We start from the raw sequence: 12698 nt of genomic DNA, 5'->3' as shown, positions 1-12698 counted from the left end.
CTGAAAACGAATGGGTAAAGACACGAGCCAGGAAGTGCTGGCAAGCCCAGCTGACAAATTCGAACTGGTGTTCACCAAGCCACAATTAGACGACAATCTAAGCTAAAGAAAATAAGACGGGTTTTCGGTAACTAGAAAGAAATCTCAGCAGCAACACCCTTTTGTTTTATTTGATTTAGAATCACTTTCAAGTGCATTATTAATATGTTTTTGTCTTCATTTTGAGTCAACACCTATATGAAAAGAGACAGTCATTCTATTTCATAATGAGACATTTTGTAATACCATCGTGCACCTTTCAATATCCCAGGAACTGCATTAATAATAATGTCATTGAATAAAAGGAAGCTTTGTATTGCACACTGCCTACCCATTACAAATGAGCGTGCACATTAGCTAGTTAATACAACATAAACTGCGATTTGAAGCAAATAAACGTACCTTAATCTTTTCACCTTTAATTTCAACAGTTTTAATCATAAAGTCAACCCCGATCGTAGCTCCCTGACCAGGCGGGAAAAGACCCTGCAAAGATAAATAACTGATTAGCTATGAAGGCAATGAAAATGCTGACACGTATAAACAAGGCGGAGAATCAAGATAAACCGCCATACCACCAATAATACGTGATTGAGGGTTCTCAAAACACCTACTTAAGGTACTGACGGATAGAACGTTTCAGAACCCCTTTTTCAGTTACAAGTGATCCATTCCCTTTGATTTTGAGTATACGATAGGAAGCAGAATGGATGACAGCTTTTTCTAGCACCCCCCCCTCTATTGATTACAATATAGCTATGAAGGCAGACATTACACAATATACAATAATACGTTGTGCATCCCCTAATCAATATCACTGTTCCCACTGTGTCTTTGGACACAAGCAAGGCACCTTTCTACAAAAAAATAAAAAAATAACACCTCATAACTGTTGACAGTGAATATTCAAACGGATCAATGCATTAGAACTTTTCGGTGTGGCTGAGAAAGAAAAGTTACTCACGTTGTTACTCTGGCACTCCTAGACTTAGGAATGTCTCCAATGATCAGCTTGTCAAAAGAACATTTTGTAGGTAGTCCCAGAAACAATTTTTTCAAATGAAATCGGGAACAGTTCAATTGCATTCCTGCAAAGGCCTGTGTCTGCCAACACCACCTCCATGCATTACCCTTCTTTCATTATGAATGTCAGACTGTGTGGAATAAGCTTACAATGTAGTAACATGCGGAATTCCTAACATGAAGTGACTTGTGTACAAACAATAACATATGACTTATGACAAGGGCTGTACATGTGTTGGATTGTGCTGCTGAATTGTAATGCACCATTTAAGAAGCAAATAGGGTAATTGCTATATGATGTCTAACTAAGGGTGTCAGGCACAACACCACCGGAGGCACATCTAACATGCAACCAGGGTAAATGCTACGTAAAAGTTTTCACCGGAACTGCAGTTATGCAACCAGGAAAGGACAGCTACACAACCACGAGAGAATACTCTCTATGGTGACTCCACAGGAGCAGCACAGCTGTACGCCATTGAAGCAGCAGCCTCAAACTTACTGAGTGAAGACTTAGGGAGTTCTCCTGTGGGCAGCAGGGTGTAAAAGGGTTCCTGGAGCACCAGCAGTAGAAGTTTTGATCCGAGACTAAGTTGTGAATGGTATGTTTAAGCAGGTTTGGGTTACCTACGAAGGAGAGGGACAATTAATGGAAGGCGAAGGGCTGGAGGAGGCTAACTGAGCAGGGGTTCTGGCCAGGCTCCTCACTCAGCGAGCCAAATAGTTACATGTCTCACCCATAACTCATCTGCACTTTATCTGTCCGTCCTAAAGGAAGTGGTTTAGAGAGCAGAGGTACAGCGTAGAACAAAGAGAGGTGGTGAAGTGACCTGGGTTGGCCCCAATAAATGGTGTGGAACAATCGTAAGAAACAAAGTGTCATAGGCCCTGTAGTAATTGGTGCAATTTTTACATGCACACTGTCCTTGCTGACACAGAGCACTTTGTGAGCACACTATCACACTGCCTTGACATTAGACATGGCCCTTACATGCATGACACAAATATGCTTTATTATTACATCAATGTGGCGACGCAGCTATCTGTGAAATACAAACAATGGCAAGCCGATTACAATCTCGGCTGAGGCAAGGATACCATTTTCTATATATATAACCTTTTGTTTCCTAACATAATCAGAGACACTTCTGCTGGCTTCGAGGAGTCCCTGCATGCTGAAGCTTTCGCCTAGAAGCTCACTGACATCTCCGTGAGAAGTGTCTAGTTCATGACCAAGACGTGGTCTTACACTCTTACCCATCAGGTAAAAGGGCTAGATCATTCAGGAGAGGGCTTCTTGGCAAAACATACATCTGCACCATAGACACGTAGGTTAGGGTTTTGTATTATGGGAGAGAGCTACAAAGTTGTGCTATTGTATGTGTATGTGCTATTGTATGTGTAAGCATATATAAGTATATAAGAGGGGAGAGGAGTTGGCCTAACGGTTAGGGTTCTTGACCTCGGGGAAACTGGGTTTGAGTCTCGGTAATGACGCTAAAACATCCTGTGATTCTGGGCAAATCACTTAATCTCCCCGTGCCTAACAAAAAATGAATGTGTGTCCTCATGTAACGTAACTGGTGCTATGTAAAGCGCTCTGATACCGGATTGGATTCGGGTCAAGTTCGCGCTATATAAAACTGCAAAAAAAAAAGTTGCGTCAAGAAAATGGTTGAGCTATTCATTTTGGTCACTGTTCTGACATTCAGTATAACTGCTGTCTGCTTCGGTCTATTAATCATCGCAGCCCATATATTCGATGCAAGAATCACCACTGTCCAATAAATATTGAAAACACGCCTCTGTGTATTCTTTGTATATTTCTCTGAGCAAAAGAGAGCACGAGCGACTGAGCGAAAAGTTGGAAGTCTGTCATCACGGTTCTTGAAGGAACAAAGTTGTCATGTTCAGTTGTTTCTAGAACTGTTCACCCCCTGTTTAGGTTTGGGGGGATAATGTTTGCACTGCAAACTAGCTGGTCCAAGGGACAACATATCCAGCGGGGGTGCATGGAATCAGTTTGACACCATCCTAAGTTTATGTTGCTCCCAAAGCGCAGTTCCTACTGATAGGTGGAAACTACACAACAAGAGAACTTGAAGAAAACTAGAGGAAAGGGGCAAAGTAGTAGGCAGTGGCGAGATGGCAGTCTCAGTCCGCCAAGTGAATAAAGGAGATGGTCTTAGGGGTGAAGAAGGGGGAGGACAACAACACTGAACAGAACATCCATGCAGCACAGGGGATTTAATGCAATGTCAAGGTAATGTCGAGATCGAACAAAAAATAAATTTTCATGGAAGGACTCTCAGTCAGGGTTCCAGCACAAGACGAACATGGTTCTTTATGTGGAAGGAACACGAGAATGTACCAGGAAAAATTAACCAGTGTGAGTGAATGGCCAAAGAGGAATTTACATTTGAAGTGAGGGAATATAAATATTGCATACGAGAACCTCCCCTCTGGTCAATTTCCCCAGGAACATGTACGACACAGCCACGATCTGTGGTGAAACCTGTGGCAGGATAGAAGAACGGATGAAGCTAAAAACAACTATCGGGTCTGGTGCCAGGGACAAGAAGCTAATTAGGGCATCAACCAAAGTGACTGTTTCCAAGGCCTATAATTTACAACTAATGCCAAGATAATTAGCAGTTTCCACCTTAATAATCTGCTGCTGCAGAAGAGCCCCCTGGCTGCTATAATGCCACCTCCACAAGTACAACCTTGGTGCGTAAATACAATTTATTAATTCCTTTCCTGATGCACAAATTCAATACTGGTGGCATTGTTGCCTCATTTAATCAAACTTAAAATTAGACCTGTATATGTGAGCAGATCAGTAGGCAGGTGTGTTTGTCATCCAGACAACTAACTAAGACAGAAAATGACGTCCTCCAGAAAGGACTAGGTTTTGTTCCAACACCTCGAGTGGATCTTTTTTCACAAACTTGTGAATTGCACCAGTTTTATCGTAAGATCCGACTCAAATTTTTCTTTGAGGGGAAGGAATACACTCCTGACGATGATTCAGGTTTACATAATCCCTCCTCCTTTACTCCCCAGAGTGGGATGATAACAAACGAAGTACTGACCTACGAACAAGCAGTTCTGAAAGATGTGAGGGCATTGAGAAATAATAAACATTTCAACAACACCTCTAGACAAGAGATGCAAGCAATTGAAACACTCGCCAGTGACACAACCATCACCATTAAACAGGCGGATATGGGTGGTGCAACTGTCATAATGGCAACTACAGAGTATGACACAGAATGTTTGAGACAATTGGGGGATAGAAAATATTATACACCTTTGTCCCAAAATCCTACTGAACGCCTCAAGAAAACGATCATGGGCTTAGTTGACTCAGCAGAAAGCCAAGGGTGGATAAGTAAGAGAGAGGCCTGTTTTCTTATCAAGAGAGAACCCAAGACCCCATATTTCTATATCTTACCAAAGATTCACAAGGGCATTACACCTATACCTGGCTGCCCGATAGTATCAGGGATAGACTAGATTCTTGAACCCCTATCACAATTCTGTGATCACTTCCTCCAACCTCTAGTAAAACTGATACCATCGTATATCCAGGACACCACAGACATACTACGTTTATTGGATCAGTTTCAGAATACCAATGACATCAACTTCCTCATCACTCTAGATGTTGTGGCCCTCTACACTAACATCCCACAGAGGGCCACCCTAGAAGTGATCGAAGACATACTGAATTCATCCCTTGAGGGGTCATCCACCCCACCATCGTTCATTTTGGAGTGCGCCACCTTGGCACTGACTGAGAACTTTTTCGAATTCAAGAGCCAACTTTACCATCAGACATAAGGTACTTCCATGGGGAGTACCTTTGCTCCTAGTGTGGCCTGTCTCTATATGGCAGCTTTTGAGGCAACCCATATCCTCAATGAAACCAACCCTTATCGCAATCACATCCTTCTGTGGAAACGGTTCATTGACTATATCCTGATCTTCTGGACAGGAGATCAGGATAGCTATGGTGATTTTTTTGAATGGATCAATAATCTTAACCCTTACCTAAATTTTACAATCACAGCTTCCTCTTCACGTACAGCGTTTTTGGATCTGACGATTCAGATCACACAGGGGAATCTTAGTACCACCATCTTAGTACCACCATGTTCAGAAAACCTACTGACCGCAATATTCTTCTCCATTACAGTAGCCATCACCCTAAAGCTCTCAAGGAAAACCTGCCTTTTGGCCAGTTCCTGAGAATTAGGAGAAACTGTAGCACACTAGATGACTATAAAAGTGAGGCAACTATCCTAGAACAAAATTTGACTGAGAGAGCATACCCCCATAGGAGTATTGCATTGTCTAAAAAACGGGCACGGAATAACCACCGAGAGGCCCTACTGGAACACAAAACCAAAAATAAATCTGAGTTACTGACGTGTGTCACCACTTTCACACCAATATCGAATCAGGTGACCAAGGTGTTGAAAAAACATTGGAGTATACTCAATACAGGCTCTGTGAATATTGCTCCACCCAGATTCGCTTACAAAGGCTCGAGAAACATCAAGGACATGCTTATCAGGACTAGACCTAAACCTAAAACAACGAAAAATTCACCACAAACATTGTGGCACCTTCCAATGGTTACAGGACACTATCCATGTGGTGGATGCAGTGTATGCACTTACACAATGATACACAAGACAATAACCCTCAATACCTCCTTCATTTGGGAAATGAGAGCACATACCAATTGCAATACTGCAAATTGCATCTATCTTCTTACGTGCCCTTGTAACCTCTACTACATAGGGATGACAACCCGCCCTATTAAACTACGTATCACGGAACACTGCAGCAATTTTCGCTGTCTTAAGAACACCACCAAAATAAGCACTCACTTCCTTGAATACAAACATCCACCAGATTCAGTGAGGTGGCTAATCTTGGAAGCCTTTCAGAATATAACCAAACAGAGCCTTTATGTGAAGGAACAGCGATGGATACACCACTTATCAACGAGTACTAATGGGCTTAACGATGATATCCCTTGGGGTACAATCAAGGTCTAAACATGACATGAATATTACTTGAAACTGCCCCTTGTAGGACATACACTGACCTTGCTGATTTAGAGCCTCCTGTCTAAAATGCTGTAAACTGATTTGACACAATATTTACAAATACACCAGCACATTCCTGACCATTGAATTAAGTCCAATACTCTGACTATTGAGCTAACCTAGCCCTTGTATAATCGATAGCAAGGTGCCCCCCTTTTTTCCAGGGACTTACAATCCGTCCTTAATGTTGCCACCACTTTACAATCTGTTGTTAATATTACCTCCAACTCAAGTTCTTCACAATATACCTTAGCTAACAAGGCTTATATGTTCATATCATGCTAAGAACTTAGTAAAATGCACACACAATAGCATCTTCCCATATTTTGTCATGTTAGCGGCGTTTTCGAACCCCATTCTAACATGGCGGCTAAAATAAACTGCCTTTTGACTTCGTAATGCATCACGTGACCAAACTGCGCGTCACATGACAAGCCCACAGACATAAGTCCTACCTCACTCTCCACCACGCCACATTCCGGACTCGGTGGAGAGGGTAGGTCGATTCACGGTACACGGGGAGAAGACGTGTAAGTAAAAAACCATCTTAGCACTTTTAACTCTGTTTATAACAGATGTCTGTCACGACGAGTACCAACCCCTGGCAAACGCGAGGAGGACACCTTCATTAATTAAACAGCCGTAATGAAAATTGAGTTTTGTATAATGTACTTTCATATTAGTCTTATCGACCCTCTCGCATGTTTAGTAGCAGGTATTATGCGCTCACCCTGACGAATGCATTAGGCTAAAATCGTCCATAGAAATTCTCTTTGGGTGCCATAATAAACGCTGTGTTCGTAGAATCGCCGCACTCCAACAGGTGCTATCGGAGATAAAATAATTGAGCATGGACGACTAATATTTAACAGACACATCACATAAGGTGAATACCATGATCCATTCCTTTTGTCAACACCAAAGGACAATACTCTAACGTGGGTTTCTAATGAAACTAACCATGATGTTAATCTTATTTATTTGTTGCAAATTCGGGGTGACAGTGGCCCATATTTTAATAAACACATCCTATGCAACGTTATACACTGCCACCCCCCCCCCCCCCCCCCTAATCCTGGTTTCACTAAACGTTCTTTTACTGTGCAAAAGATAACAGGTGTTGTCAGTAAAGGGTTAAGGATTAGGACATGTGGCACTGACATTTTGTGCATCTTTTAATGAAAGTTTTTATTACACTAGACTCTAGAGTCTATAGACTGCTTTTCTGAAGCTTATTCTTTGTGTTCTAATACAATCATATCAGATCATATGATTGATGTATATCTCGTTGAATACAGTCCTATAAATTTGAGGAGGTCATACTCGTGTTCAGCCCACAGAGTGGAGAAGTGTAGCTCACTGGTTAGAGGAGGCATACCCTGAAGCAGAGGTCAGACCCGGGACCAGGGTTCAATTCCCGACGCGGCAGGGTCCGGAGCCCAATTGTCCACGGACCGATAATTCTCGCTTCGGTGCCCACTCTAAGCACGAGTTCACACTATGCAGCTCTGGGCAACAAGCTTGCTTAATCTCCACAATGGCCCCCCCGCGGCGGGATGCCTGGCTTTCACCTTGGGGATGCCCAGTACGGGTTATCTCACAGGGAAAAACCAGGACGGGTTCCCAATGCAAGCGCCAAGATGCCCAAGGGTAAGTTGAGCGCTATATAAGAACACATAATAATAATAATAATAACAGAGTACTGTTGATGCCAGGATAGTGACTGATTAGGGTGAGTCACTCATGCACGGATGTGTGCTGCTTTTTATAGATGTTCCACATCGGTGAGTAGTCACTTTAGCTCACCGAGGGATACACCACTGCGGCTCTTTAACAACTGTGACGTATGTTGCGACACCGCACCACTTTTAATTCAAGTTATAGAGTGTGTGTCACACTGAAGGCTTTACCAATTGTTTTTATCAAAAGCACCTGTATATTTGTTTGACCATACCTTTTCTCCTTTTCAGGTAGCTCCTGACACAAACAAGTATTTAGTCTGGACGTAAATACGTAGATTGACATATAACCCTAACCTAAGTAGGCTGTTGAATGTAGATAGTTTTTTCCATTAAGGTCCTGAAGAATCGCGAGTATAACTTCTCCAAGCGAGAAACATGTTGACCGACTTTTGTAAATTACATGCCACCTTAACAGGAGACATTACACTCATATAAGTGCCATGTACACACGTTTTTAAGATAGGAGGCCATCAGAATAAAACTCACTTTCACCAGGCACTCCTAACCTTATTTTAATCTCACTGCTCTATATCTACATTAACCAGGCCCCACACCCGCACTTCACCTATACGGCAGTCGGATAGAAGATCTCTGCTAAAGTGCCCCTTTTTAGGGAGCCCGCTAGGCATTGCACCGCCGGCCCGGCGAGGAGCAGCTCAAATGATGAAGCATGACACCTGCAAGGGTGTGTGAGGGCATTTAAATCCGACATATGGATTTTCCTTAAGGTCTATATGGTGCATTAATCCACCTCAGCCTTCGCGTTGATATTACTCTATCTTTGAGGAACTATAGGAACATCCTTTGTTGTTATTTTTTTTAGGTGTGGGGTGAGGACATTTTAGGGTTGGGACACATGCAACAGATGGTAAACATCCATATACTTGCAAATGTGGGGAAATTCCCAACCATTTTGCAAGTGGTTTTCTATCCGGAAAAGAACGAAGGTTCATTCCAGTCAATGGCATAAGTAAATCTGTTATCAGAGTGGAAAGAGAAGGCAACTTCCACAAAACAGGTTGGGTTCCAGAAGAGAGGATTCTACATAGGGAAACAAAAAATTAAATAGGGGAATGGCACTTTGAATTACACGCACACATACAAAAATGCAGACTTGCTACATTTCCTTATGTGTAAATGTTTACTCATGTGCGTAGTTCTGATAAGCTGCAAGATTCGCAGCTTCACAGGAGAGTTATTGCAGTTCTTTGAAATATCCATGGAGACCGAAATTTGCACAAAAAAGGCAGGGGTGAACCTACAATGTACATTTCCAACTTTCCTTTTTTCAAAAGTTTCTTAAAATTATTTTATAATGGCAAGTACAAACATATGGTGAGTAGAAGTTAACTCTATGACATCAAAATTAAAGGAGACATTTTCCCGCAGACTATCTCTTAGTAATTGCATGGCTCACAAAAAGCACCATTATGCCACTATTAGCATGGCTAATTTTAATGCAACAACAAAGGAGGAAGAAAAAAAGGAAATAAACAGAGCAATGGACAACGATCATACAACAACTCTACACTTCAAAATAAATTACTGCCCACCCCTCCCTTGTTAACGTATATCAGAATGGGACCACCTCTCATTAGTATGTCCCAGTTTGTTTTCCGTTCTCACCATATAAAGTAGGGTATCTCACTTCCCATACAGCAGCAGCTCTCATATCACCTCCTACTTGTTTGACCAGATTTTGGAGCCTGGTAACTATCTTTGCTGCCGGCTGGCGATTCCACCCTGGTATGGGGCTCACAAAGACCCGGTTCACAGATCACCCCAGGTACTCATCCCGATCCTCTACCTTGTTTTTTGATGATTATACGAAAGGGGACCTGGTTTTTAAATAATTTGGGACTCTATCCCTGACGAGTGCTGCGTGTTTTTCGACCGCGTAGATCGAACAGACGTTGGATCACCATATTTGCTTCGAAGGTGAAGACGAAAATCTCCAGTGTTGAACTATATAGTCAGTCTGGCTGCCAGAGGCAGGAGAGTAATGAGCTTTCCACCTGGGGCGGTCAAGGGTTACTCAGATTCTTCGCCAATGTCACCTAAAACCAAAGTCAGGGGGTCCATTCTGAGCTCCAAACCCACTACCTCCTTAATCTTTATGAAGTTTTTTTTTTTTTTTTTAAAGATGTTTTCTGAAGTGGACCTAATTCTAGATACCTAGACGATGCGCTTTATAAATAGACCTATAATTACAGACATTGGCATATTTAAGTGCTGATTAATTGAAGAGAAACACCCTGTAATTGTCCCTGAAAATGAATCATAAGCACTGCAGGTAGAAGGCATAACAAACTAACCTGTCACATAATTAATATCATGTCACCACCTCAGCACATCCGTGGTCACCTCATTGTATATAGGTTACAAACGCTAGCAAGTTCTATAATGCAGGCATACTTTATTATTCTAAATTATTTTTTTTAGCTATTCCACATTACTGATGCAGGCGAAAGTTTAAGCAACATTAGATCGATATTGGATAGGACAGCTGCAATGGTATGAAGACATTTACTGCTACTGCTGCTGCTACAACTACTGGAGGGTAAAGAGAGTTACAATAATCAAGCCTACGGTCAAAGACTGCTACTACCACGGAGTTTCTGCTTGCATCAATGGCATTATCCCTTGAGGCACTCAGTTGGAAGAGGCGCACTTCACAAAGTAGATCAATTGCCTTGTCTAGCCAAAGTGTTTCATCATGAAAGACCTCCAAGCTCCTCAATTTGAAGCTCGAGCTACACTTGCTCCAAACATTGATGGCTGAACTTAGGAGCGCTCCTTGTAAAGTGGTCTTTGTCCTTTGATCTAATATGGTTTAGAACCATATAGGATGTTAAAGTACACAAAGAATTTGATGTTCTAGTGTCACCTGATAATGGTTTGTGACTGGATTTTTGCAACCTAAAGTTTAAAAAATGAGACTTGTAGGCAGACAGAACCTCAGAAAAAGGTTAGTTCAGTGGCACTATCTCAGATTGTAGACAAAGGAGGCAAATCATTTGCTTACAGTGTGTCTGTTAGCCGATTAAAGAGGGTATGATAATTGGCTGTACTGAATGCTACATACAGGTTGAGGAATGACAAGAACGTTCTGTTAGACCTTTCAAGCTTAGGGTGGTCTCCCCCCCCAAACTTTTTGCTTTACTCCTCCATTTTTGCTAATCTCGTTTTTGTTGGCCTTAAGGCTCTAGCACTGTTTAGCAGTGGTAAAGTGCTCTATTTTAAACATGGTGAGATTGGCATACACCCTATCGGTGCATTTAAGTTATGTAGAAGTCTATAGTAAAGTGGTACTTCATGTACCAAGGGCCTGTATATTAAATGTTACTAGTGGGCCTGCAGCACATATCGTGTCACCCACTTAAGTAGCCTTTTAAACATGGCTTAGGCCTGCCACTGAAGACTATGTGTGCAGTTTTAAACTTCCATTTCGACCTGGCAAAAGAAGCCTTTTGCCAGGCCTAAACTTTCCTTTTTAATACACATAAGTTACCCCTTAGGGTACTGTGTATCAAAAAAAATTCGACATGTACTTTTACATGTCCTGGTAGTGAAAAACTCAAATTCGTTTAATTAACTGCTGCTAGACCCGCCTCTCCCATAAGATAACAGGGTTAACTTACTACATTTAATAAGTGATAACTTTCAACTGGGAGTAGGTAGGGATATCGAGTTTGGGTTCTAAAGAATTTTAATTCCAAACCTTCTTTAATGGTAAAGTCGGATTTGAAGTCACAATTCTGAAAGATTTACTTTTAGAAAGTTGGGTTTTTCTTGTCTCAACCATTTGGTGCCTGCAGCCTGTACCCTGGGACACATGACTAGGTGAAGCAGACAGTTGGTCTTTGTGTATTGCTCCCAGACAGTGAGAAAAAGGGGAATAGTAGATGGCAGGATGGGCCATCTCGGACTTGATGAGGGAGGGGACCTGTCACCTACCACGCTTATACATCAAAAAGGCTCTGCTTGAGCACACTCACAAAGGATTCAACACTAATCTACTGTGACCCCAGACTAGCTGGGGCCATGGTTATGAGGATGGAAATTCCAAACACCATTAGGGGTGGAAACCTCCAGAACCTTCTCCTACTTCAAAGTGGGCACAAGGTATAGATTATGGACCCTCAGACTCAACTCTTCAGTACATCTCTGCACCTGTGGAAGACTCAGCAGTCATTCTGGCAGAACAGCACAGCAGTACTTCTATTCTGTTGCTCTGCTGACAGAGTGAAGGGACTGGACCTGATTCTTGAACTCAGGCCCACCAGAGTGACTCCAAGGGCTAGTTGGCTAGCCTCCTGATGAGAGCTTCAGGGACAGAAAAGGGGTCCAATTACCTTGCGCCCAGCACCTGGAATCGGTGTGCTGCGAGTCCTACACCCTAAACGGTATCACCCTAGTCCTGCACTCTTGGAAGCTGGTCTGAAGGTGCTGTGGCAGCCTTGCTGTGGTCCTGTGAGCAGAATGGGAGCAGCACGAAGCATCTCCTCGCAGCTCCGCTTCTTCACATGCCCAACGCAGGACCTCACTGTGAAGCCCACAGCCTTTTGCAACCGCCGCTGCGCAATGCTTTTTCTATAGCATATAAAAGTGTCTCAAAGGGTATTGTTTGGTAGACCGTTTACAAAAAAGTACAATAAATTGCCATGAGCAGTAGAAGGGGAGCAGGGAGACAAAAGACCAGGAGACAAATGATTAAGAAATTGCTTTTGACATATATTTGGTTAAAAGGTCAAAAATAAAACAATCAAAC

General features: G+C 42.4%; 1 protein-coding gene and 1 long non-coding RNA gene across 2 annotated transcripts in view; one reads left to right on the top strand and one right to left on the bottom strand.

Annotated features, from left to right (window-relative positions):
• Positions 1–12698, bottom strand: part of RAB30 (RAB30, member RAS oncogene family) — a 171511-nt gene that overhangs the window by 25424 nt on the left and 133389 nt on the right. The window contains exon 3 of the mRNA XM_085623233.1: positions 442–525. Coding sequence (XP_085479359.1) covers positions 442–525 — 84 coding nt within the window. The remainder of the gene's footprint in view (positions 1–441; positions 526–12698) is intronic.
• LOC146805887 (uncharacterized) overlaps positions 1–12698 on the top strand; it is a 280965-nt gene that overhangs the window by 166049 nt on the left and 102218 nt on the right. The window lies entirely within an intron of this gene.

The sequence above is a fragment of the Triturus cristatus genome, chromosome 8 (assembly GCF_964204655.1).
Source record: "Triturus cristatus chromosome 8, aTriCri1.1, whole genome shotgun sequence".
In the NCBI taxonomy this organism is placed as follows: domain Eukaryota; kingdom Metazoa; phylum Chordata; class Amphibia; order Caudata; family Salamandridae; genus Triturus; species Triturus cristatus.
Note: the sequence above shows the minus strand (reverse complement) of the source record. Positions and strands in the feature narration are given on the sequence as shown.